The sequence below is a fragment of the Muntiacus reevesi genome, chromosome 5 (assembly GCF_963930625.1).
Source record: "Muntiacus reevesi chromosome 5, mMunRee1.1, whole genome shotgun sequence".
Classification (NCBI taxonomy): Eukaryota; Metazoa; Chordata; class Mammalia; order Artiodactyla; family Cervidae; genus Muntiacus; species Muntiacus reevesi.
In genome coordinates, this window is record NC_089253.1 from 46,953,420 (window position 1) to 46,978,052 (window position 24,633).

Consider the following 24,633-nt stretch of genomic DNA (forward strand, 5'->3'; position numbering starts at 1 on the left):
TGGGTGGGCTCGGGGTGCGGAGACGGGGCCTGCAGGGCCGCGGCGGGGAGCCTGCTACAGGAAGGGAGGCTGGGGCTTCGCCGACCCACGGGCTCCTGGCTGGTGGGGGCTCCAGCCCCTCTGGTTTGCCACCGGGAGCTTGATTGGGCCCCCTGCCCCCAGATTCTGTCTCTTCGTCTAACAGAAGCGAAGGACCCGCAGTGCAGGCGCTGGGGAGACGAGGGCCTGAGGACACCAAGACAACCCTCCAGGGGGAGACGCAGACTTACGCTGATCAGTCATAGCAAGAGACGACACAGTCACGGCCGCGGTTAAGTGCTGTGGTGGGCCGGGCCCAGGAGCATCCCCGCGCCTGGGGAGGCTGGAGGCGGCAGGGGTCCCGGAGCTATGCCAGGAGGCAGCTCCCCGATCCTGCCCCTGCAATCCGACCCCCTCTCCAGGACTCCCCAAGGGCTGCCGTACAGAGGGCCCCCCGCAGCCGTGTGGTGGTCCAAAGCAGGAGTCTGGCCTCCCCTGGGGTCAGCCGGGGAGAGCTTTGTGCCCGGGGGCTGGGCCTGGCCCCGGAGCCGCCGAGGGAGAGGTGGGCAGGGGCCACTGGGGATGGTGGTCTGCACTCCGCCCCCCGCCCCGCTCCCGGCCTGGCTGGGCCGGGAAGGGGCTCACCCAGCTCTCCTGGGGGCTCGGCGTGGCCTCTCCCAGCCCATTTCCTGAGGCTCCTCATGGCCCTTCCGCCCCTTGGGAGCAGCCAGGCAGGCAGAAGGGCCCAGAGGAACCCCCAGCCCCTCGTCAGGGCTTTCCGAGGCCCAGACATCTGCGGAACTCTCAAGAATTTGGAACTCTCTCCCAGAAACCCTGGCGGAGGGGATGTGACCCTGACATGCCGCCCCTCTACCATCCTCCAGCACCCCACTCCAGCGGGTGACCCCCGGCGGCTGTCTCCCTGGAGCAGGTGGGTTTCCCTCCATCCCCCTTCCCCCGGCCATGCTGGGTGGGCCAGGGCCCACGAGAGCCCCTGCTCCCCACTCAGGACTCGGCCTGGAGGCTGGAGGCCCCGGAACGTTCGCCTTGTCAGGACCCTTCACGGGCCTCTCTGAGCAGCCACGGGACCCCTGATGGAAAGGGCCGTGGAGCAAAGGCGGGCGGGCATATGAGTGGGTGGAGGGCCTGGCTGGAGCAGAGCTGCGGCCTGTCCACCCTGCTGGCCTCCCCTGGTGGAGGGGCAGGCAGGGATGGGGCGGCAGCCTCAGCTTTTGGGGGCTCTGCAAGACCCACCCCACTGCGGAAGCCCAGGCCCAGGGCGACGTCCCGAGCACACGGGCTTTGCCCCTGTCCACCCACGTGACAGGGGGAGCCGGCGCTGCCTGGACACGTTTATTTTATAAAACACAAGCTTGAGATCCAGGTGAGCCAGCTCGGTCTCTGCCAAGCTCACCATGGGCCCCAGAGTCATCAAAGAGAAGAGCGAGCAAATAAGCCCTGTCTAAATATCACAGCCAGCCAGGTCAGCGGCTCGCGGCCCGGAAATGTCAGCCGGCGGCGGGGGCTCCGCTGAGCCGGGATTAGCCGGAGGCAGCTGGAGGGGTTGAGCCGGGGCCCCCTCCCACCCAAGACCCCGGCTGGAACCCGGTGGAGACGCAGAGGGTCAGGGCAGCCGGGCCCCTTCTTCCAGCCCCTCTGGTCCCCAGAGGGAATGTGCACTGCAGGGGGCGTGGAACCTGCCCAGACTGGGGACACACACGCGGGCCCAGGCTGAGCGCCCAGGGTCGGAGGTGGGGGGCAGCCCCAGGGAGAGATCTGTCCGTCCGTCCGAGACGCCAGTGGGGAGGCCAGTGCAGAGGGGCCGGCAGGGGACCCGTCCAAGCCTGTCTCACCAAGGTGTCAAGTGCGTGGCTTGTCTGGGAGTCCCGGGCTCCCCGCAAAGGCCCCACCCTCCTGGGGGGGAGGTGCTGTTTGTTTGGAGAGCCAGCAGGCCACACCCCCTGCCTCAGTTTCCCCACCTGGAGAGCCACATGCTGGTACCCAGTTCTGGGCTCCCAGGGGCGGAGGGAGCTTTGTGGCTGGACTGCATCTCCCGAAGGATCAGGGGGCTTTCTGACACCACCTGTTCGGGCGGGAGGCGGGCAATGCCTCTGCCATTGAGCACGGAAGATGCACAGATTGGGGACGAGGCGGTATCTCAGAGCAGCCCCCTGAGCGTCCCTGAAGCAGGACCTCTGGGGAGGGGACTGCCCCGCCATCCCCTGCCCCGGGAGGAAGGGCAGTGAGGCTGGCAGAGGGAGGGCTGGGGTGGGGTCAGATACAGGGCACCTCGGCCCCAGGCAGCCCCTGGACCCCAGCCCAGCTGCAGGAAGCACCGGTGAGGCCTCCCATGCGCCCGGGGGCACAGGTGGGCCGGCCCCCTGGGCGCTCCCAGCGGGCCGGTCTGAGAGGGGCCTGGAGGGGCTGGATGCCTGGCACAGCTGGGTGCTGCTGAGCCTGGGACCCCGGCTGCCCGTACGTCCTGCTGACAGGGTCAGCTGCTGCGGCCTGGCCCACACCAACCACAGCACGGCTGTCTCCTCCCCTGTCTTGGCCAAGATACTCCTGCTGATCCAGCCCCGGGTCACGGTGAATGAGGTGGTGCTGGGAGCCAGGCTCGCCCCATGGGATGTGCGGGAGGCTGGGGGGTGGAGATGCGGCATGGGTCAGCCCCTTGCCATCGAGGGCTCTGGATGCCCGAGCAGCCGCGGGGCCAGGTGACTAGACCCAGGCCCGGACCCCGGGGTGGGAGGGACTCTGGTCTTGCCGTTTAGACGTGATTGCTGTCAAAGCCCAGCTGCCTGGCTGACTAATGCCAACTGAATGTGGCTCTTATTGCTTTTCTCCGGCTAATTTGTCAGAGGGCTGAGAGGACCAGGGGAGGGGCCGTGGTGGGGGGCCCCCGGGCGGGTTGAGTCACTGGCATGGGGTCGAGGGGGGGGAGGTCTGAGAAGGGACCCCCAGGAGCCAAGAGCAGCTGGCAGGACCCCGGGGCCTTGGCTGTGACCTCCGGTGAGGGTCGGGAGGGCCGTGGAGCAGGGGGTCGCCCTGCGAGCCGCCGACCGCAGCTGGTCCGGCTTTCTGAGCCCTGCTGCACGCCGGTGCACACATGCTCACCCACAGGCACTTGCACAAGCACACGTGTGCACACGCGTGGACGCACACCCGCAGAGGCGCTTCGGCTGCTGGTCCCACCCCGCCTCCATCTCCCTGCTGCGGTACCCGCGCCGATCTCTGCTGGGAGGTCCCGGGATGGGGACCCTGTGGAGGTGCGGAGGGCTGCTCGGAAGACGTGGGTGGGAAGGTGGGGCCTGGAGCGCGAGGGGCCGAGCCAGGACCCCGCCCACCCCCTAAAGACGTCTCCAGCACCGAACCAAGGGCCAGCCTCCTGCCAAGGCCAGTCCCAGCCAGGAGAAGACAGAGCTGATGGGAGGGGAACTCAGAGAGGGGGCGAGAGGGAGGCGTGCCTGGGAGGCTGGGGGCAGCTGCTGGGCCTGAGGGTCTGGCTGGGGGCAGGAGCGGGGGGCTCAGGTGCAGTGGGGGTGGCACTCCCGGGCGGCGGGGACACGTGGCCCACTCTGCTGGCTCTCTCCCGACTTCCAAATGCCCAATTATCCCTGGGCGCCTCGCATCGACCGGCAGGGCGGCCAGCCCCAGGCCCAGCTCTGCCGTCCCTCCGATCCCTGCGACGCTCGTCAGGGCTAATTGCTCTGACATTTCAGCGCTGACAGGCCCGGGTGCCAGGACGTCACGGAACTTCTCCCAGTCTCGGGGGCGGTGGGCGGCTTTTCCGGGCCTGTCCCCGAGCGGGGTCTGGCAGGAAGAGGCTGGAGGCAGGCGGGCGGCTCAGGTGGGGTCTGCCCCTGACCCCAGGGGGGACGGTGGGACGCAGGCTCCAGTTCTGCAGCCTTGGACCACCGCCCCAGGCAGCGTGGCAGCCGAGGGCCCTGGAGTCCCGGAGGTGTGCGTGCCATGTCTGCGTGCGTCACACAGCTCCACGCCTTTCCCAGGGCACACGCGACGCGGGTGCACAAAGACGATCCCGGTCACACCTTGGAAGTGACCTTTAGCCCCCGGATGGCTGGGGACGGTCTCCCTGACGGCTCTGCAGAAGGCCCCTGTGCTTTTCTATGGGGGGGCCCTGCAGAGCCCCAGGATGGGGACCCCCAGAGCTTCGGCCCTCTGGGGAGGGTGTGGGGAGGAGAGGAAGGGCCGGGGTCCCATGGCTCTGAGGCCTGCGCCTGGGGGTCCCCCGAGGCTTCACGCCGGCCGGCAGGCAGGAGGCGGGGCCGGGTGCTGATGGCCCCCACCAGTGCCCGCGTGATGCCAGGAGCAGGTACTCTGTCATTACAGGCTATTACCTCCTCCGGGGCCTCGCTTGTTGAGAAAACGCTCCAGCTCAGCGCCTCCTAATTGCCTGGCAAGACAGCTGTGCTCACCCAGCGTGACTGCAGGGGTGCGGCGGCGAGGGCCGGGGCCGGAGACGGCGGGAGGGAGACCCACGGGTGGCGCTTCGGGGGTCCCGAGGGTTCTGGTGCCACAGTGCTTTAGGTCCCCATGTGACCAGCGGCAGAGGGAGAGATGAGGAGGGTCTTGTTCGGAAAGGACGCTGGTGAGGCTCACAGCTGGGCAGGCGAGAGGCGCCACGCCAAGAAGCTAGCGGGCGACGGTTTTCTAACCCGAGGGACAGTGGGGCGGGGGAGAAGGGCACCCTCCTCAGTTGGGAGCGGGCGTCTCGCCTCCGCCTTCACCTGCTCCTGCAGGTCGGGCCGCTGCCCCTCTGTCCCCCCACGGCCACGCCGGGACTGTCGTCGCACCAGGGGAATATCATGCCAGGTGTCAGAGCACTGAGGGTCTTTCCTTTGAAACGTCACCTTTCCATAAATCATTGTTTCTTGCGTGTGCGGAGAAGCGTGTCCTAGAGGTCCCTGGCGTCCTGAGCCCGCTGGCGGGATGCGGGTCTCCGGACGCCCTTGTTCTCCTGCCTGGGGCCTCCCTCCCGTTTGTGCCCTGCAGGTCTGTTGCTCAGCCAGCCTGCTTGCTTTTGCGGTTAGCCCACCTGCTCTCGTAGCTACTGTTGACTCACAGGGGTGTCCCGCAGCCTGTTCTTTATTACCGTCCGCTAGCGGGATTAGCTGTTTAACTACCGACTTTGTCCTTTTACTTCACCCCTGTCCGAAGGGTGGCAACCTGGCCGTGGGCCACATGCCTGCGCCCCGCACCTCCACACGCGGCCTCCCTTCCCAGCTCACCCCCAGGCCCGGCCTGCGGTGCTCGGCCCTCTCCGCCCCGTGGACGTGTCCAGGCCGCAGGGCTCCCTGGTGCCTGACCTCCCCCGGGGACCCCTGTCCAGCCCCACCCTCCTCTGGGGAGCCTGCCTGCCCAGCTTGGGTCGGTTAGATTTCTCCCCTTGGGGCCTGCGTCCCCTTAGTTCCTGGGACGGACACCACTGAGTCCTTAAAAGAGCTGTATCTCAGGAGATGGGAAATCTGGGCTCAAGGCTCACTGCATGACCCAGAGAAATCACTCACCTCAGTCTTCCTGCCTGCAGAATGGGCCTGTGAAGGCCTGTCAACGCCGCAAGGAGACCCAAGAGCAGGCAGGGGAGCAGGGTGCAGAACCGGGAAGAGGAGGTTGGCGGGGGCAGGCTTGAGGGGCCCTGGTTCCCCTTACCTTACGGGGGGGAGGAGGGTGCGGCATGCAGTGGGGGCCACGGCCGAAGGACGGGGGCGCTTCTGTGCTCTGGGGGACCCAGCATCAGGCCTGGGGGCGGGGGAGGGCCGGTGAACGGGAATGGCTTCCCAGGACGGGAGGGCAGATGGACATGTGGTCAGGTGTGGACTGGGGACCAGAGGGCCCGAACCGGCTGCTGGAGTGTGTCCACCTGCCTGCTGGCCAGGGGTCTCACCGGGGGTCGCCTGGCCCCAAGGCAGGCCCAGAAAGCTGGCTCCATCCAGCTTCCACGCAAGCACTGGCCCAGGGTGACAAAGGGATTAGAAACAGTATTTGTGTCAGCAGAGACATTTGCCGAAAGGTTAAGTCCACACCCGGAGGCGAGGCGGTGCTCCTCCTGTGGGGTGTTTGGCGAACGTGTCGCTCCCCGGCCCGGGGCTGCCGCTGGGCCCACGAGTACCGAGCGGGGACACAGGAGAGTCCGCGGGCTTCTGGGGGAACAGGGAGCCTGTCCAGGGCTGCAGCCTGAGGCTGGGCGTGGAGGCCGGGCCACCCCGGAGCGGGGACCTGGGCAGGGCGGCTCTGGCCTCGGGCAGCAGGGCGCCCACAGCCTCCACCTCGTCCCACCGCGGCCTAGGCTTTCAACTCCACTGGGAGGCACATCCCTGTGGAACCGCCTCTGGGCTGGGCCCTGGGGGCGGGGACCTCGGTGACACGTTCTCCCGGAGCCCAGGGTCTGGCAGATGAGACGGGCAGGGGCCTGAGCGAGTGATGGGCCAGGCCAGCAGGGCTCCTGCCTTCAGGGAGTGTGCGGCGGGGGAGGAATAAGCCAGGAGAGCAGAGAAGGGGGAGTGGGCTCGCATCAGGGGCGAGAAAGGGTAGGCGCAGCAGAGTGAATGGTAGCTGAGCTGGTTTTGTGGGATGTGTAGGAGTTCACCAGGAGAAGAAAAGGGTGAGCAACAGCATTCCAAATGCGGTGTCATGGAGCCCAGACTCTTCTGGAGCAGGAAGCAGGAATGTGGGGGGGTGAGACCAACAGCGGGGAGGTGACGGGAGTCGTGGGGAGCCTCGGGGAGCCTCGGGGAGCAAGGCGGGTCACGGTCAGACCCCTCTGGGGAAGCTCCAGGAGGGGAGGGATGTGGCAGCCACCGTGATGAAGAATGGGTGCTGCCTGGGGGCCGATGGGTGCCGGGGAGGTGGACAGAGACCGCTCAGTGACCAGCCGGGGATGGACCTGCGGGAGCGGAGAAGGGCGATCCAGGGCAGCCGGCTCCTCTGTGTCCAGGACATCGCCCTGGGTGGCCAGACATGAGGAAGTCCGCCTCGGGAGGTGGCCCCAGCAGGCACGACGCGCCCCCCAGGCAGCCCTCCCTCGCTCCCCACTGCCGCTTCCTGGAGGCCCCGGCACAGGCCAGCCCTGCGGAACCCACAGGGCCCAGGGCCACGGGGAGACGCCCCCTCCAAGAGTTCCCTTCTCAGAGAGGAGAGGCCTTCCCGAGGGGTCCCGGAGCCACCCGTGGTTGGGAAGTGCTCACAGCCAGGAGGCCCCCATGCCCGCTCGAAGCTGTGTCTGAACGCGCGTGGGGACGGGTCGGGCTGCCGCGCGGACACCGCAGACTCACGCTGCCTGGCACTGAGGTGCGTCCCCGCTGGTCGCCCGGCCTCTGGGGCGGGGGGTGGGGTGGTCCCACCAGAGGGGCCTCGTGCCTGGAGCTCAGGAGACACTGGACGGGAGCTGTCCCAGGAGTCCCATGGTGCAGGGCCCTCGAGGAGAGCCGCAGGGGCCTGAGCGCGGTGCTCAAGGCTGGGGAGTCCTCGAGATGGGGACCCCCGGGGGAAGCGGTCAGAGGGCCTTAGGAGGGCACTGGGGGCCAAAGGCGGGCTGGGGGAGCCGGGAGATGGCCGCGTAGGAGCAAGTGAGACAATTATTAGAGACTGCATGGCCCTGCCTCCCTCACCCCCCTCCACACTGCAGTCCAGGCCCTGCTGGAACATTCTGGGCCCTGCTGGGCGTCCCTGGGGGCCGGGCACAGGGGATGGCGGGGGGCAAATAATGCTCCCGCTGAGGGCGTGGAGCAGAAACAGACCTCCGGGCCCTGCTGGGAAGCGGGGTGGGGTGAAGGATCTTCTGGAAAGGCAAGCCGCCTCCAGACAGCTGGGGTCAGAGCCTGCGTGCCTGGACCAGAGGCCACCAGAGTTCAGGGCTTTGTGTCCGGACACCCTGGGGTGTCCGGAACACCCCCTCCCCGCGAAGCCGCCCGTCACCCTTGTGCTGGGCTGAGGGGCCCGGCTGCACCCCGCCCTGCAGAACACGCCTGCCGGAGTCCAGATGATTCAGAGGCGGGCCGGCCACCCGCCTGGGGGCCTGCGACAGTGGATGCAATTAGATTTAATGGGACAGAGCCCTTTCTCAGCGGCTCCGCGCTCCGCGCCCACTCCGCCTCCCTCCGGTGGCAGCAGGAGGGAGCTGTGAAGGAGGTGGAGGTGGGAGGTGGGGGACCCGGGGGGCTCTGACGTCAGCCCAGCCTATAAAGGCCGCCGGGCAGAGGGCTGTGGAGACGGAGCCCAGACCTCGCCGGCACCATGCCCACCCCCAACGCTGCCTCGCCGCAGGCCAAGGGCTTCCGCCGGGCCGTCTCCGAGCTGGACGCCAAGCAGGCCGAGGCCATCATGGTAAGAGCGCAGGCAGGTGCCCATGGGCTGGAACGAACCTGAAGCCCAGGGGTGGCCCCCAAAGTCTGGCGGGTGGCCCCAGGCTCAGGGTCCACATGGACACCCGGGGCCAAGGCCCGGCATCCAGTCCTGGCCACGAGTGCGTCCGTGCTGGCCCGGTAAGCAAACCCTGAGTCCTGGGGGTGGGGGTTGAATCTCTGCGGGGGTCCTGCTGGACCCAGTGTGTGTGCGGCAGGGTCCTAGGCCCTGCAGAGGCGCATGGTGTGGGGGGGACCCAAAAACGGTTCAGGCTGTTCTGCGGAGCTGAAGGGAGTCTGCGCTCAGGGGCCATTCCCACCCATCGCCTGCCCGTCCGCCTGCCCATCCTCCATCCACCCATCCGTCCATCATTCACTCGTGCCACACGCTCTGTCCCACGAGGAATCTCCAGTCTTGAAACCCCCCTCCTGTCTCCAGCAAACCTGAGCCTCCGTGACCGCCAGGAATGGTCCCCAAAGCACGGCCCACCCCATGGGGGCCCCGAATTCAAGGGAGCCCGTGCTGGGAAGACCCACTGGGCCAGCCCCCTCCCTGAGACCGAATGACTGGGGGCTTCTCGGGCTGGAGGAAGGGTCTCCAGTTCACTCTCAGGGATGGGCTGGGATGATTAGCTCGTTTACAGAGCTTTAATGAAAACGTGGGTGGGGTTCTGGACATTTAATTTGCAGGCACTGTCTCAGGGGACATGCTGTGGGGTAGAGGGTTGTTCCGCCTTCTTGGGGTCCCAGGGAGGTGCCCCCCGACCATGGAGGCCCCTGACTGTTCACACCCTGCCCGAGGTCAGGTGGAGGGAGGGCTCCCCCAGGCCTGGCCATGTTCCGAGACCTGAAGGCACCAGAGCCTCCTTGGAAGTTCAGCTCCAGGTGGTGAGCCCAGAGGGGCTTCTGTGTTCAGGAGGGGTTGGGGGCAGATACACCAACCCCAGGGGCTCATGGTCTCAGGGGCAGACGGTGGGTAACGTGCTGTCAGGCCGGACTAGAGGTGGGGCCATGAGGAGGGGTCATCCCAGGCCAGACGCCATGTCCTCTGGCCCCGGGGCAGCCCCAGACAGCCCCTGACCCACCGCCTCCCATCCCCTGACCCGGTCAGGTGGGCACAGAGGCCGCCCCTGCCCCCGGCCCCAAGCGGGGTGATGCTGGAGCCAGGCCCAGCGCTGCGGGTAGGCCGAGGGCGGGGGCAGCTGGCGTGCCTGTCCCCACAGTCCCCGCGCTTCGTCGGGAGGCGTCAGAGTCTCATCCAGGATGCACGCAAGGAGCGGGAGAAGGCGGAGGCCGCGGCCTCATCCTCGGAGCCCGGGGAGGCGGGCAGCCTGGCTGAGCAAGACGGGAAGGCGGTGCTGACCCTGCTGTTCACCCTGCGGCCCACCAAGCCCCCCGCGCTGACCCGGGCTGTCAAGGTGTTCGAGGTGAGGGGTGCTGGGGGCCATGGGGGCCTCGAGGGGAGGCGTCCCTCCCGCCCTGGAAGCTCCCTGAGTCCGGCCCCCCGCCCACCCCGCGCCCACCTCCTCAGTCCAGGGGAAGGCCTTGGCGCTGGTCCCCACGCCCACGGGGGGCCTGTCCCCGGCGGGGCGGGGCTGAAGGGCAGCCACTGCGTGAGCTGCTCTGGTCACAGCAGGCTGGGCGGGGCCCGGGGCCTGGCTCCCCCCACAGGCGCCCAATGACAGGACTGCAGAGCCGCTCAAGCTCCCGTGTGGCTCGAGGGCCTTGGAGACCAAGGCTCCCTGGTCGCTGGTGTCACGTGCCGGTGGGGAAGGAGACCCTTCCTACCATCCCTCCCCCCACCCTCCTCGGTGGGCACCAGAGACTCCGGACCAGGCTGCGGCGGGTCAGCGCCCACCCTCGGCCGCCAGGGAAGTCAGGCCGCCTGGGGTGGCCGAGGGCACACGGAGGCCCCGTCCAGAATGCTGGGTCTGGGGGGCCCTGAGACAAGTGCGTTCGCCCAGGTTTCCGAGGACGTGGTGTGTGTGCTCCTGGCCGCCGGGCTCCCGGGCGGGGCAGGGAGGGACCCGCAGGGACCCGCCCCTGATTCCCAGCCCCCCGCCCCCTCCCACGTCTCCGTCTGTCCATCTGTGTGTCTGTCCACCTCTCACCCCCTCCTTCTCCCTGCTCTCGCCCCTAAGACCTTCGAGGCCCACGTCCACCACCTGGAGACCCGGCCGGCCCGGCCGCCGCGGGCGGGGAGCCCGGCGCTGGAGTGCTTCGTGCGCTGTGAGGCGCCCGGCCCCGCGGTGCCTGCCCTGCTGAGCGCCCTGCGCCGCGTGGCGGAAGACGTGCGTGCCACCGGGGAGAACAAGGGTGAGGCGGCCCTCGGCCCGAGACAGGAAGCCGCGGGAACCGGGGCCCGGCCAGGGCCCCTCCCCGCGCCCAGCACTCACTCCTGTCCCCCCACCTCCCCTCCCCGAAGTCCTCTGGTTCCCAAGGAAAGTGTCCGAGCTGGACAGCTGTCACCACCTGGTCACCAAGTTTGACCCTGACCTGGACTTGGATCACCCGGTGAGCTGGCCTCCCTGGGTGGTGGGCGGTGGGCGTGCACCTGGGTGAGGAGGGTGAGTCTGTGGGCCACCCGGCCCCGTGAGGCCTGGCTGGGAGCACGCCCCGGCGCCTGCCGGGGTCACCAGCTGTGTCTGGGCGGGGCGGGGTGGGGCGGCTGGGTGGCTCCCAACGAAGGTGCCCTCTCTGCCTCCAGGGCTTCTCCGACCAGGCATACCGCCAGCGCAGGAAGCTGATTGCGGAGATCGCCTTCCAGTACAAGCAGTAAGGACCCTCCTCGGGGCTGCGTCCTCTGGGACCCAGACTCCATCCTCCGGCCTCACACTAGACCCACCCCCCGGGAAGGGGGTGGGATGTCCTTGTCACCAATGCCATCGCCTTCGCTGTGACCGTGGTCGCAGCAGGGAAACCTCGGCCCAGAGAGGTTAAGCAAGGCGCCTCAGCCACACAGCCGGCGGGGCGCTCAGCCTGGGCCCCTCCCGTCCACTCCCCACACGTCCTCCCTGAGGGGGCCTGGACTGACTGCAGACCCCTCCCCAGAGGCGACCCCATCCCCCACGTGGAGTACACGGCCGAGGAGATCGCCACCTGGTGAGAGTCCGTGGCAGAGGCGGGCCGGGCGGGCACAGGGGCCCGGGGAGGACCCGCAGGACCCCGTGCGGAGGCAGTGGCCTCCAGGAGGACAGACGAAGTCCAAGGGGAGGAGGGACTTCCCGGGGCCCCCACAGCTCCCCCAAACCCCCCCAAAGCCGCGCCCAGTGGCCGGCTTCTTGGGCTGGGAGAGACCTGCAGTGCGAGGCTGCCGGGGCCTGCCGGGGGCAAAGCAGAGCCCATGGGGTGGGGGCGCTCTGGATGCAGGGAGGGTCTGGGGCAGGCGCCGGCCTGAGCCCCTGGCCCGCAGGAAGGAGGTCTACTCCACACTGCGGGGCCTGTACCCCACCCACGCCTGCCGCGAGCACCTGGAGGCGTTCGAGCTGTTGGAGCGCTTCTGCGGATACCGCGAGGACCGAATCCCGCAGCTGGAGGACGTCTCCCGCTTCCTGAAGGGTGCGGTGCCCGCGCAGGATCCCCAGGGCCGCAGCCCGCGCCCGGCCACCCCCTCCGCCCCCGCCACCCTGCCCCTGACCGCCCCCCCCACCCTGCCCCAGCAGAGCGGACCGGCTTCCAGCTGCGGCCCGTGGCCGGCCTGCTGTCCGCACGGGACTTCCTGGCCAGCCTGGCCTTCCGCGTGTTCCAGTGCACCCAGTACATCCGCCACGCCTCCTCGCCCATGCACTCCCCCGAGCCGTGAGTGACCAGACCCCGCCCCCGGCCCGCGGGGGAGGGCGGGAGGGCGAGTCTGGGGTTCGGGGGACCCCAGCCCCACCCACTCTCCGCCCCCAACACAGGGACTGTTGCCACGAGCTGCTGGGGCACGTGCCCATGCTTGCCGACCGGACCTTCGCCCAGTTCTCCCAGGTGGGTCCTGGGGGCCTCGGGAGCCCGGTCCCCTGAGGGGCCGCCCACCAGTGGCCTCCCCCCCCACACCCCCGGGATGCACAGTGACCCCCCGGGCCGTGAGGCTCCAGGGGGCGTGCGTGGTCCTGGAATGGAGGGCTGGGTGGCCAGGGCCGGGCGTGCTCAGGCCCGCGCGGGCAGACCACCTTAGCTCATTGTCCGGGAAGAACCCTCCCCACGGCCCCAGGGTCCAGGCTGGGGCCGCCTCCCGGGCCTCGTGCTGCCACCTGCTGGCGCTCCCAGGAACGGTGGGGAGCGGTCCCGGGCCCCCAGCAGATCCAGGAGGCTCTCTGCACCCTAGCAGCATCCAGGAGACCCCAGGGGGGGCCGCGGACACCCCCAGCACCCTCACCGCTCCCCCCTCCACAGGACATCGGGCTCGCATCCTTGGGGGTGTCGGACGAGGAAATTGAGAAGCTGTCCACGGTGGGTTGTGTCCCCCGCAGGGCCCTGGGCTCAGGCCGGGCCCGCTTGTGCAGGCTGAGGTCTCTGCTTCTCGTGCCGTGACCCCCCCCACCCTGGAGCCGGCTCAGCTCTGCCCAGGGCTGGGGGGTGCCAGGGCCTCGGTGAGCGGGACAGCTGTGCTGACCACAGCGTCTCCCACCGACCCCGCCACTGCCCCATCAGCTATACTGGTTCACCGTGGAGTTCGGGCTGTGCAAGCAGAACGGGGAGGTGAAGGCCTACGGAGCGGGGCTGCTCTCCTCCTACGGGGAGCTCCTGGTGAGAGCCCCCCTGGGAGGGCCGGGGCCTGGGCCCGGCAGGCAGGACCACCGTGGCCGTCCTCCCAGACTCAGGCCTCCCGGGAGGCTGAGCAGGGGGCTGCCGTACTGGGGGGCCCCCACCGTCTCCCACACGCACCATCCCCAGGTCTCGGGAGGACCCTCGAGGGGCGGGCGGGTGCCAGTCGGGCTCTGGGGCTCCAGCCCCCTCGGGTCCTGAGAGCCCGGCCCCCCGCCTCCCGCCAGCACTCCCTTTCCGAGGAGCCCGAGATCCGGGCCTTCGACCCTGACGCAGCGGCCGTGCAGCCCTACCAGGACCAGACCTACCAGCCCGTCTACTTTGTGTCCGAGAGCTTCAGCGATGCCAAGGACAAGCTCAGGTGGGCTGAGGCTGCCGGGCAGAGACCCCCGCCCCCGCAACACTGCGCCTCCCAACTGGGCAAGCCGGTCAGCAGGCCGGGCCTGCAGACCCATTTCACAGGGGAGAAAGGGCGGATCTCAGTTACAGCGTCCCTCCCGCAGCGAGACCCCCTGCGAGTCTGGGGAGGGAGACCTGCAGGGTTGGTGGCCAGCTGAAGGCCAGACTTTTAGAAGGTGGAGTTTGACTCCGTAAGACAGATGTGTCTGACCTTGTAAGACGGATCCTTCCTGGTCTCCTGCCCTCTGAGCACCTGGGGCTGTGGGTGGGGGGGACAGAGACGGGAGGCTCTGCTGGGATGGCTGAGGGCCGGGGGGGAGCCTGGCGGGTCCTGGGCTCGGGGCGCAGTGGCCAGCATTCCCCAGGGGAAGGGGCAGAGCCCGACACACCCGACCCGGTCACCCTCGGGAGGGGCCTCTTTCAAGCCAGACTCCCGTTGTCAGGAGGGAAACTGAGGCCCAGGATCTACTGAGCCTGGAGTAAAGGGGTTGTGGATCTCACACGCGAGCTTATGGACAGGGACATAACGGACTCTCCAGAGCACACGTCTGGAGGCCTTCCTGGAGGAGGAGGCCTGGCTGCGCCTCCCTCGGGAAGGAGCAGGGCGGGATGGAGAGCCTGGCAGAGGTTCGCCTGGAAAAGGGCCTGTCCTCCCCGCCCCTTGCAGGAGGCCTTGGTCCCCAGATTTGTCTGGGTGGCTGGACAGAATGAGCTTTGGGGTCCTTGGGCTCAGAAAAGTCCTGGGGCTCTGAGCCCGCTGTGATGGGGGAGACGGGCCCCGCACCCCGGCTCCTCCCCACTGGTGACTGAGGGTCCCTGCGGCTGGCCCCCCCAGGAGCTACGCCTCCCGCATCCAGCGCCCCTTCTCTGTGAAGTTTGACCCGTACACGCTGGCCATCGACGTGCTGGACAGTCCCCACGCCATCCGGCGCGCCCTGGACGGCATCCAGGATGAGATGCATGCCCTGGCCCACGCTCTGAACGCCATCAGCTAGACGCGAGGCGCCAGCCACAGGCCCCGGTGGGTCGGCCTGGGGCTCCCGGCCTCCCCCCGCCCCCGCCTGCCCTGGCCCCGCCCACATGATGGGTTGGCTCACGGGGAACCCCAAGAGCCCATGGAGACCCCTCCTGCCAGAGGCACCTGCCCAGCGCTTGCCAGCTGAGTCGGCGTCTGTCCCGCAAGCTGCCCCTGTGCTGTGCCGCCCGCTTGCAACCTCAATAAAAGAGAGACTCATCCCTGAGTGCCCGCCTGGGGTCTTTGTCTAAGCCACGGGCTCCGCGCACAGCCCCAGGGCCCCACACGCTGCCCCGGCCCCGCTCAGAGGCTCCCCCGCTGCCCGCCTCCTCCAGGCAGCCTCGGGGTCATCCGCTCACCCAGAGGACCAGCCCGCCCCGAGCCACCAGCAGCCACAGAGCGCTGCGGGGGTCGGGCTGAGCTGTCCCGTCTCCGTGGGGTGATGGCCTGGCGGCGGGGGGCTGGTCTGGGCTCCAGGGACAGGGCTCACAGCTGCAGTCTCCAAGGCAGAGCTGCAGGCTGAGCCCCCCGATCCTCACACCCCGCCTGCTCAGAGCGGGACCTGGGGACGGCCCCCACATAGGACGTAGCAGCGGGGAGCTCTGCTGGACTGGCTCTGGGGGACCTCCCCGGGCCTCAGTCACCCAGCAAGGTGGGCCGGTGCTGGATTCTGCGCTCTGTTTACTTGCCCAGTCCAGACACAGCCTCCAGCTAGAACCTCCAGCTTCCTCCAGGACTGGCCCTCGAACCAGCAGCCTAGGGCTGCCCAGGAAGGGGTTGGCTCCACTGCCAGGACCCTGGCTCGAAAAGCTCTGAGGATGTTAATCCCGGGAACTCCTGCACTTTGGTTAAGACCTTGCAGGCAACGCCCTCCCCTCTCGTCCTCCCTGGGGGGGGTCTGTCCCTCCAGCCGCATCTCAAGCGCCGGGTTTGTGACCAGCCCTTCTGTAGTCATGTCCCACAGTCACTCCTGGGGTGACGTGCGCCGCTGAGACCCCGGGGAAGGGCCGAGGGCTGGCTCACCTCCCGCCTGCTCCGCTGGGCCCTGGGCCTTGCGCTGCCCCCGGGTCTGTCTGCATCCAGCCTCCTGCCTGGCACACCCCTCTCTAAGAGGCCACGGGATCTCGCCCGGCTTCAGGGGGGCCTCCGGACACCGTGATGTCCTGGGAAGACAGGCCCCAGACCCTTCCTTGGAGTCGGCGAGCCGCCAGGGTCCAGGCCTAACCCAGGGCACCGCAGGGGAGTAGCCCAAATAACAGCCAAGGGTTGCGAGGGGGTTGGGGGCTCGTCAGACGGGCTCAGCCCTCCGGGGCTTCCCTGGTGGCTGAGTGGTGAAGGCTCTGCCTGCCAACACAGGATACACAAGTTCGATCCCTGGTCTGGGAAGATCCTGTACTCCTCTGAGCAGCTGAGCCCGGGAACCACAGCTGCTGAGTCTGTGCCCTGGAGAGCAGCCCCCTCGCTCCACTAGAGAAATGAAGGCCCAGCGCAGCCAAACATTACATAAACAAAATTACATATATATAGAAGAAAGGGTCCAGCCCGGAAGAGATGGGCAGGGCCTCCAGGAAGAGGGGCGGGGCCGGGAGGGCAGCCGGGCGGGCGGGTGGGAGCCCCTGCGGCCTCCACACTGAAGATGAGAATCGGGGCCAGCCTGAGGGGCCTCACGACTGTGGGTCCCCGGGTTCAGCCCCTCAGCATCCCCTGGGAAGCTGGGGGTCTTGGCAGGCCACTGTGCTGGGGTGGCCCGCTGCCCACCCCTGGACCGCCGCCAGGTCCTCGGGGCCGCCCAGGGACACAGCAGGGGTCCTTCTTGCCCCCGCTGCCTGGACTAACGTGGACGATGGGGACCAGGCTGGCCGGGCAGAGGACTTCGCCCCCATCGGTGCGAGGGGACAGCTTGGCGTGGATCGGGCCCCTCATTAAGACTCTAATGACCCCACGGCCCCGAGAGGTGCTGACGACCAAGGAGAGGTTCCTGCAGACCCAGCAGTGGGGAAATGATCCAGAAACTGCAGCCTCAGCCCCCGGACCATCTGCCGCACTCTTGGAGGCCCTGATGACGGGCCCAGCGGCGGGCTCAGGGGCTATAAAGCCAGCAGGGCACAGCAGCCCCCCGCCCTCAGGACCGGCTGCATTCCAGGCTGCCAGCAAGCAGGTCGGTCCGCGGGCTCCGCGCACGCCGGGGTCTGGGGCTGCCCCGCTGGGACTCAGGGCGTCGGGGCCCAGGTCCGCGGAGCGGCAGGAGGACGTGCGCTCTCTCGGAGCACCCGGGGGGCCTGACCAAGGGTGCTGGGTGGCGGGCGGCCCCGACCGAGGGTCCCAGGCGCCCCCCCGGCCTCAGCCCCCGCTGTCCCCCAGGTCCTCGAAGCCCCGCCATGGCCCTGTGGACACGCCTGCTGCCCCTGCTGGCCCTGCTGGCGCTCTGCGCCCCCGCCCCGGCCGGCGCCTTCGTCAACCAGCACCTGTGCGGCTCCCACCTGGTGGAGGCTCTGTACCTCGTGTGCGGGGAGCGAGGCTTCTTCTACACGCCCAAGGCCCGCCGGGAGGTGGAGGGCCCCCAGGGTGAGCCCCCGCGCCCCTGGCCCCCGCCCTGGCCTCCGGTGGGCGCCTGGCGGGAGATCAGGGGAGATTTTTAAGAAGGAAAATGATGCTCTCCTGGCCATATCCTCGATGTGACAGGCTCCCTGGGGGCTGAGCCAGGACGACCCCCAAGGGGGCCTTACCCCCTTCACCCTGCCTTCTCACCGGGGCCCCCTCCTCCCATGAGGGCAGCTCTGGGGGCATCTGATGACACGAGGCCAATCCGGGGGCCGAGGGTTTTGGTGGGTGGCCCTTGGTGGCGATGGGGGGGTGCCTATGGGAGACGCCCCATGACCTGGAGAGGCGGCCCCGTCCTGGGTGGGCTGTCCAGGGCCAGTGGGTGGGGGAAAGGGCGGCCGGGCAGGGCGGGCAGGGGTCTCCTGCTGGCTAACCGTCTCCCCGCAGTGGGGGCGCTGGAGCTGGTGGGCGGCCCCGGCGTGGGCGGCCTGGACGGACCCCCGCAGAAGCGCGGCATCGTGGAGCAGTGCTGCACCAGCATCTGCTCGCTCTACCAGCTGGAGAACTACTGCAACTAGTGCGCCCGGCGCCCCGGCCCCGACGCCAATAAATCGCTTGACAAGCTCTGCTGTCGTGTCTGTGTGGCCTGGGGTCCGCGGCGCCCGTGGGGAGGGGCCGAGGAGGGTGGGGGCCCCCGGCCCGAGACCCCTTTCTGTTCTCACTGCGTCAGCATCAGCGTCTCCAAGCTGTCTCCACGCGAGCTGGGTGCCCGGGGTGGGGCCCTCCACGGCGGCGAACTCCCATCCTCAGGGGTCCTGCTCGCAAGGTGGGCTCCGCGGGGCACCCACCCAGGTCACCACCAGTCATACCAAGAGCCCGGGGCTGCCCAGGTTGGCCACGGCTCCGGAGGTCAGCGGCTGACCTGGCTGTACCAAGGCCTGGCCGGCATGCCGGCCGCCTAGGCCAAACCAATCCCCTCCTCTCCTGAAGGCGCCACCCGGGCCGGGGCTTGGGGTGGCAGGGCCCGGGGCCGGGTGTCTGGGCTCCCCTGGCTGCAGACCACTCAGAGGCCGGCCTGGCGCCCCGCTGGCGGGGCGGTCCTGCGTGTGCCCCGAAGGCTCTCACCCTGTCACCCCCTCCCCGGGGCACATCAGCACCCCCAGGGCCTCCAGAAGGCCCCGCCCCGGGGGAACGCCAGGGTTGTGCAGGCAGGTGGCCGGCCGGACACTGGACCCGGAAGAGGAGGGAGCGGGGGGCTGGGACGAGCCGTGATCTGCCCGCGGGCTCACGCGGGCGGGCCTGTGCACGCAGGTCGGGGCAGGGGCGCCCCGCAGGAGCTGAGGTATGTGGGTGCCTGGACCGGGGGCAGCTGGGGCTGGGAAGTGGGCGGCTGGTCATCGCCAGGCTGCCCTCAAGGCCCTGCCGGCCAGTGAGACCCTGGGGACCATCTGGATGCTCCCCTCCCCCTCAGGTGCCAGCAGACTCTGTAGAGAGGGCTAGGAGGCCGTTGGGGTCCCGGGGTGCGTGGGGCCATCCCAGGATACCCTGGGTGACGCGGGCTAGGGGGCCGGGGGAGGTGCGTACGGGGGCAAAGCTGTGGGTCGCGGTATGTCACGGCCCCCCACAGGGGCCTGCCTCCCTGACCCCCCGAGACTGGGGACCAGCCCCCCGAGTCTCTTCCACTAGTCCCTGGGCCTGGGTGATGTGGTTTTGAGCAGGAGGGCTGGAGGCCCTGGCATGAACAGGTCACAGAGGCAGGGAGGAGCAGCTGCCAGGTCTCCCTGGGCCCCTGGGGCCAGGACAAGGTCAGACTGGGTCTCCTGCGCAGCGCCCCTTGGCCGCTGAACCCCACAGGCCCCTGCCTCCCGGAGCCCGCATGCCCCCACGGCAGCCCGGCCCACGGACCTTGGCTCTGCCACCCGCCCAGGCCCTGGCTCCGCCCCTTCTGGGAACTGGAGGCCCGTCCTGGCTGCCCTTGGGACCTGGGCTTCACCGGCCTGCGGGGCTGACGGTGGCCACCCGCCGTGTCCGGCCCCGCGTATCACCCTGCTGTGGCTGTGGGGTCCAGGGGCCGAGAACGGCCCCCCACGGCCGGCTCACTGCCCCGGGCGTCTGTTCCGCGGGGAAGTGTCCTCACACGCGGCGGGGGTGGGCTGCTGCTCCTGCGCTCCTAGCGGGGCCCCGAGGCTGGGGTCAGGCCCTCCGGCATCCACCCGCTAAGGGCCTTTGCTGATGTGGCCGCCTCCAGGCTGGCCCCCCAGATCGTGTCTGCTCCTGGCACAAGGGAGCTGGCACCTACGCCTGGCCGTGTTTGCCTTCTCTGGGTGGCAGTAAATATTTACCGTCCCCGCTATTCTCCGGGCCCTGAGAAGGGCATGGGAGGTGGGCGCCAGGATGCTGCGCTGGGCCCCTCCCTTGAGGGTCCAGGGCCTACTGGGGGCCAGGCCGGGAAGAGGGAGAAAGACCAGGAAACAGTGGCTCGAGGGCCTCAGAAGACCCCGTGCAGGGCCCAGGCTGAGCCCCGGGCAGAGTCTGCGTCCAGCTAGGCTGGGAGTCCTCACCCTGGGGAGCCTGCCCCTTGACCCCGGCGGTGGGCCCCTGTCCACGCCAGGCGGGCGGTCAGAGCGGTCATTCGCAGGTAGAACCAGCAGAGGGCACCAGAGCCTCACTTTTGCTGCACTTGCTTCGTGCTGGGCGGCAAGTCCCAGCGGAGCCCCCTCTGCAGGGGGCCATTGCCCCCGCCGTCCACATTCCCAAGCGCCGGCACACAGGGGCCGTGCGGGACGCCCAGCAGGCTGGCTCCTGGGGCCTCTGGAGGACGCAAGCCTTAGGAAGGAGAGAGGGTGCCCAGGCCTCACCGCCTAGTCAAGCCGGCCCTCTAGAGCCCAGGTTCCCTGGGGGAGCAGCTGGACAAGGTGCTGGGTCCCCAACATTCTGGGTCACGTCTCCAGGAGAGTCTGACCCTCTGGCTGCAGAATCAGACCTGGGCCAGGAGGCCGTGGGGGTGGAGGCCAGTTCCAGAGGGGATGCTGGGGGCAGGGGGTGGCCGGGGGCCCGGGAGCTGCGGAGAGAGCAGGCAAGCGGGGTGGTGGGGCGCCCGCCCGCCCCTCTCCACAGAGGCTCAAACGCCGCACTCCCTGCCATCTGCTGCTGTCGGGGATCTGACCCAGGCAGCCCGTGGAGGGGTCCCCAGTGTGGCCCCCAGAAGCTGGGCCTGGGACTCTCACCACTCAGTGCCCACCCTCCAAGGCGCAAGGCTGAGATATGGAGTCCTGGGGGCACCCCTGGGCCCTCAGGATTGGGGTGGAGGTGGGGGCGGCCTCCAAGGCCCCCTCACACAGAGATGCTCAGACCCTGGGTCGTCCACTCCTAGCGGGGCCTGGCTCTGTGCTTTGCCTCCACGCTCACAAGATGGGGGTCAAGAGCCACAAGCCCAGGGCGGCCCCACCCTCCCGCCCCCCGTGGCCGAGGCTGCAGAGCCCTCGGAACCTCGTGGTGGTGGGAAGGGCGCATTCCGCCCGCCTCGCTCTGACCCCCTTCCTGGCCCATCTGTTTTTGGAAAACAGAGCCGGCACCCCCGGGGTGGCCCTGCAGCCCAGGGCTGTTCACACTGCGTCTCAAAGCACACGGTTTTCTTCAAAGTCCGGCCTCCCTTCAGAGCTTGACCCCGCTCCAGCCCGGCCTCCCCGGAGCACCCTGCCGGCTGCCCACAACCAAGGCCTGCTTGCCCGGGGACCTTGGAAGTCCCCTTCCCTCTCTAGGCCTCAGGTTCTGATCTGGAGGTCAGGCTCGGGAGGTGGCTCGGTGGGCAGCCAGAATAGGGCTGGGAGGAAGGGAACCTGAGGGTCCAGGTGAACCCGAGGACCTGAATCCACGACCCAGGCCTACCTGGTCCTACTCATCCTCTGTGGTCCCCCACGGCCCCCCAGGCTCCTCTGCTCCCCTAGAGTCCCCCACGGCCCCCGGCCTCCTCTGCTCCCCTAGAGTCCCCCACAGCCCCCCAGCCTCCTCTGCTCCCCTACAATCCCCCACGGCCCCCTGACCGCCTCTGCTCCCCTACAGGCCCCCATGGGCCCCAGCCTCCTCTGCTCCCCTACAGTCCTCCATGCAACCCCCCCGGCCTCCTCTGCTCCCCTACAGTCCCCCATGGGCCCCCCGGCCTCCTCTGCTCTCCTACAGTCCTCCACATTCTCCCCGGCCTCCTCTGCTCCCCTACAGTCCCCCATGGCCCCCCAGCCTCCTCTGCATCCTTACAGACCTCCGTGGTCCCCCCGGCCTCCTCTGGTCCTCTGTAGCACCCCCATGAGGTCTGTCAGCTCAGCCTGTCCAAGAAGGCTTCCAGGGTCAGGGAGAGGGAGAGGGTGGAAGGTGGGCTTGCTCCTTGAGGCCTAGATGAGGGGTCTGCGTTTGGCTGCCTGCTGGGGTGCTTCCCGGACTCAGGCCGGCTGTGGGGACAGAGCGACACAGAGACCAGGCTCCAGGCCGTGGAGGAGCCAGCAGAGGAACGGAAGAGAGGAAGGCTGAGCGCGGCGTCCTCCAGCTGCTCAGGTCAGAGGAGGGTAGAACAGGCAGGCTGGGAGGCTTCCTGAAGGAGGTGTCCCGCGTCCCCAGTCAGGGGCCGTGACCTTAAGATCGAGTCCACACTTGGCTGCCTCTGCCGCAGGTGCAAACCAAGCCTAGGGATCGCCGTGGGGCGGTTACAGCCGGCCCCGCCCTCCCTGCAGCTGCGCGGGGAGCCGTGTTCATGCTGAGATGGCGTCCTCCAGGCCCTGGCCACAAAGATGGCACGGGCTGAGGTCTGGAGGACACAGGGGGCCAAGTCCTGTGGGTACCTCAGCTCCCCAAAAGCCATCTGCCTGCTGGGGCCAGCAGGAGGGTCCACTGCGGGCCAGTGCGGGGCTGAAGGGTGAGAGCTGGTAGGCAAGGCAGGCTGGGATTAAGTCCTTGCTCTGACTGTGTGGTTTTGGCCAAGTTACTCAGCATCTCTGAGCCTTGGTTTCCTCATCCATCGCAAGGAAACCCAAGGAGACGCTCCCTGTTGTGGTGGCAGAGGGTCCAGCAGGGCCACACGTGTGAGTGAGGGCCCCCAGGCCTGCGGCCGTGGTGACGGCAGGTCCTCCGAATCGCATCCTCGGCTCCTGCCCAGCGGGACAGGCCGTGGCCTCAGACGTCCTCCCCGGCCCCAGCGTGTGCCACGTCGTCCCCCACGGGCGAGGCGTGTGGGCAGGCGGGCCCAGGGCGGGCGGCCCGTGTAGTTAGCGTCCTGCGGCTCCGCACTCTGCATCTCCAGCAGGTTTCTTCCCCTCTCTGGGCCTCAGAGCTCCGCAGGCCCGCTGCTCCTCCAGGCAGCAGAGGCAAGAGGCAGCTGACTCTCCTTCCACAGCAAAGGAGCAGGCCCCAGGGCTACCAGGGTGCCCCGTGGGTGCGGCTGCCAGGCGGAGCAGCCCCCCAGGGGAGGAGGCCCAGGGCTCGGGGGCCTGCGCGGCCCACCTGTCTTGAAATGAGTTGGAGGGCTGGCTGGGGCAAGGAGCGAGCATCCCAGCGGGCCTGGGGGCTCCTGTTTCCCCGGGACCAGGGCCAGGCTCCCTCCCCCCAAACTCCAGAGCCCTCTCAGTGGCAGGCTCTGCCTGCAGGGGATGGAGGGGATGACAGGGGTCCCAGAACCAGCCTGGCCGTGACTCGGCTACCAGCGTCCAGGAAAGAATGCTCGTGTGGTGAGGGGAGTCAGGGGCAAACATACCTTCACGTTGAGACAGTATAATGATGAGCAATGATAAACACGTGCTTTATCAGTAGGGGGGCTGGGCTGGGCACCGACCTGTGGGCGTCCACCTGTGAGGTCCGAGGGACGCGGAGACCCCGGGGTGACGGGCTCGCCCCTGCAGCCTCCGGGTCCCCTCACGCCCCGTCCTCTCCCGGCCTGGAGACCCCTCAGGCCTCCCGCTGTTTCCACGCTGCCCGGGGCAGCCTCACCCTGGCCTCCCGATGGGGCGGGGCTCTTGGGACAACTGTGAGTTCAGGATGGGGGCTCTGTTACCCCCTGCTCTTGGGTTTGGTGAGCTGGCTCCTCTGTTATCCTCCCAGCAATACCCAGTTCTAGAAAAGCCAGGTGCTTTCTCAGAAGGCTGTGGTTGCACTTCTCGAGGTGGCCACGAGGTGTCAGGCTTGGGTCAGGTTTGGAAAGCAGCGCAGGGCGCGGGGGTCAGGCGCCAGAGTCAGCCCCCCACTGCCTGAGGACGGGCTGGGGGCGGGCTGGGGGGAGCGGCCCCGAGCATCCTGCTCCAGAGCCTTTCAGTAATCTGACGGGTTGTATTCAGGTATAAACATAAAGCAGTTTTCTCTAATTCTCAGAACACGGTGGATGCTTCAGGAAGGCGTCCCCGGCTCAGCAGTGCTTGGGTCACCCACCTTGCCACACCCTTGGGGTGGGGGCCCCCCAGGACCTCCCTCCACCATCGGTTCTGTAATGCCAGGGCGGGGGCCTGATGAGAGCCTCAGGCCCGATGCAGAGGTGCAGAGCCCACCTGAACCCCAGCAGTGCAGGAGGCCTCGCCCTTGTGGGAGTCACCCCAAACCTTCCGGGGAGCGCTGTAATTCTAGAAGTGGCCACCAGGTGTCAGCATGAGGCCACTTAAGCCGCCAAAGGGAGGAGACACGCGGCTGGGGCTTTCTAGGAGTCTCCGAAGTCTGTCCTGCATGAACAGGGTCTGACCAGAGCCCTAGGCCGGGGTACCCCCTCCCAGGCCCAAGAGACAGGGGGGCAGCAAGGCTAGTGTCGTGAGGGGTCCCCGGCACCCCAATTTGCCTCTTCCTCCCAGCCCGTTCTCTCCCCGTGGGCCTCGTGGTCCCACCATGGATGGCAAATAGAAGGTCAAGCTGAAGGTCACAGCCCTTACAGCCGCTTTGCCTCCAGCCCTGCCTCAGCGGCACCGAGCTGTGGCCAGTCCTGGGGGCCTCCCCACCCCGAGCCCCTTTCTCTGCTCCCCTTCTTTGCTTAAACACTCTGGGGCTCGAGGTTCTGATGGAGTGAAATCGCCCTGCTTGGGTGTGGTCCCCTCTGGGGCTGTGTCAGAAACGGGGATCTGGGCTAGGGGCAGGGCTCAGATCCAATGCACTGGTTTAGGGGTGGGGGTCCCCCATTTCCAGGGGTTTGATCTGGGGGTTTGAGATGCTTCTCCCCTTTCAGCCCCTTAGCTGCCCACCTTCTTGATTCCTTGTGTGTGTGTGTGTGTGTGTGTGTGTGTGTGTGTGTCTTTCTTGAATTTGTTACAACATTACTTCTGTTTAATGCTTTCCATCTTTTGGCCTTGAGGCATGCGGGATCTTAGTTCCCCTGACCAGGGACTGAACCCGCAAGCCTTGCACTGGAAGGCGAAGTCTTCACCCCTGGACCACCAGGGAGGCCCCCCACCCTCTCAGTTCGGGGATACTCCCCTTGGTGGGCCTCTCATGCAGCCTCATTATCTGGCATGGGGTCAGCCTTTTCCCCTCACTGGCCCCACCTTAGTCGTGGGAAGCTCCAGCTAAGGCTTCCCATATGGATCGGCA

General features: G+C 68.3%; 3 protein-coding genes across 3 annotated transcripts; 2 read left to right on the forward strand and 1 right to left on the reverse strand.

Moving 5' to 3' along the window:
• Positions 1 to 311: 311 nt before the first annotated feature.
• Positions 312 to 8,276, reverse strand: LOC136169308 (collagen alpha-1(I) chain-like). The gene is made up of 13 exons (XM_065937095.1): positions 8,263 to 8,276; positions 7,868 to 8,006; positions 7,650 to 7,753; positions 7,227 to 7,555; positions 7,000 to 7,108; positions 6,066 to 6,324; positions 5,692 to 5,760; positions 4,730 to 4,823; positions 4,458 to 4,643; positions 3,136 to 3,845; positions 2,308 to 2,739; positions 1,998 to 2,101; positions 312 to 642 (listed from the first exon to the last, which is right to left on the reverse strand). The coding sequence occupies exons 1-13, from the start codon at positions 8,274 to 8,276 to the stop codon at positions 312 to 314; spliced, it is 2,880 nt and encodes a 959-aa protein (XP_065793167.1).
• TH (tyrosine hydroxylase) lies at positions 8,275 to 14,524 on the forward strand. The gene is made up of 13 exons (XM_065936760.1): positions 8,275 to 8,364; positions 9,605 to 9,808; positions 10,523 to 10,697; positions 10,807 to 10,895; positions 11,089 to 11,156; positions 11,433 to 11,483; positions 11,794 to 11,939; positions 12,044 to 12,179; positions 12,281 to 12,350; positions 12,759 to 12,815; positions 13,017 to 13,112; positions 13,358 to 13,491; positions 14,365 to 14,524. The coding sequence occupies exons 1-13, from the start codon at positions 8,275 to 8,277 to the stop codon at positions 14,522 to 14,524; spliced, it is 1,476 nt and encodes a 491-aa protein (XP_065792832.1).
• A 2,398-nt stretch (positions 14,525 to 16,922) lies between these two features.
• Positions 16,923 to 17,663, forward strand: INS (insulin). Its single transcript, XM_065938014.1, has 2 exons — positions 16,923 to 17,109; positions 17,533 to 17,663. Exons 1-2 carry the CDS (start codon positions 16,923 to 16,925, stop codon positions 17,661 to 17,663), a joined length of 318 nt encoding a protein of 105 aa, XP_065794086.1.
• Positions 17,664 to 24,633: the final 6,970 nt, after the last annotated feature.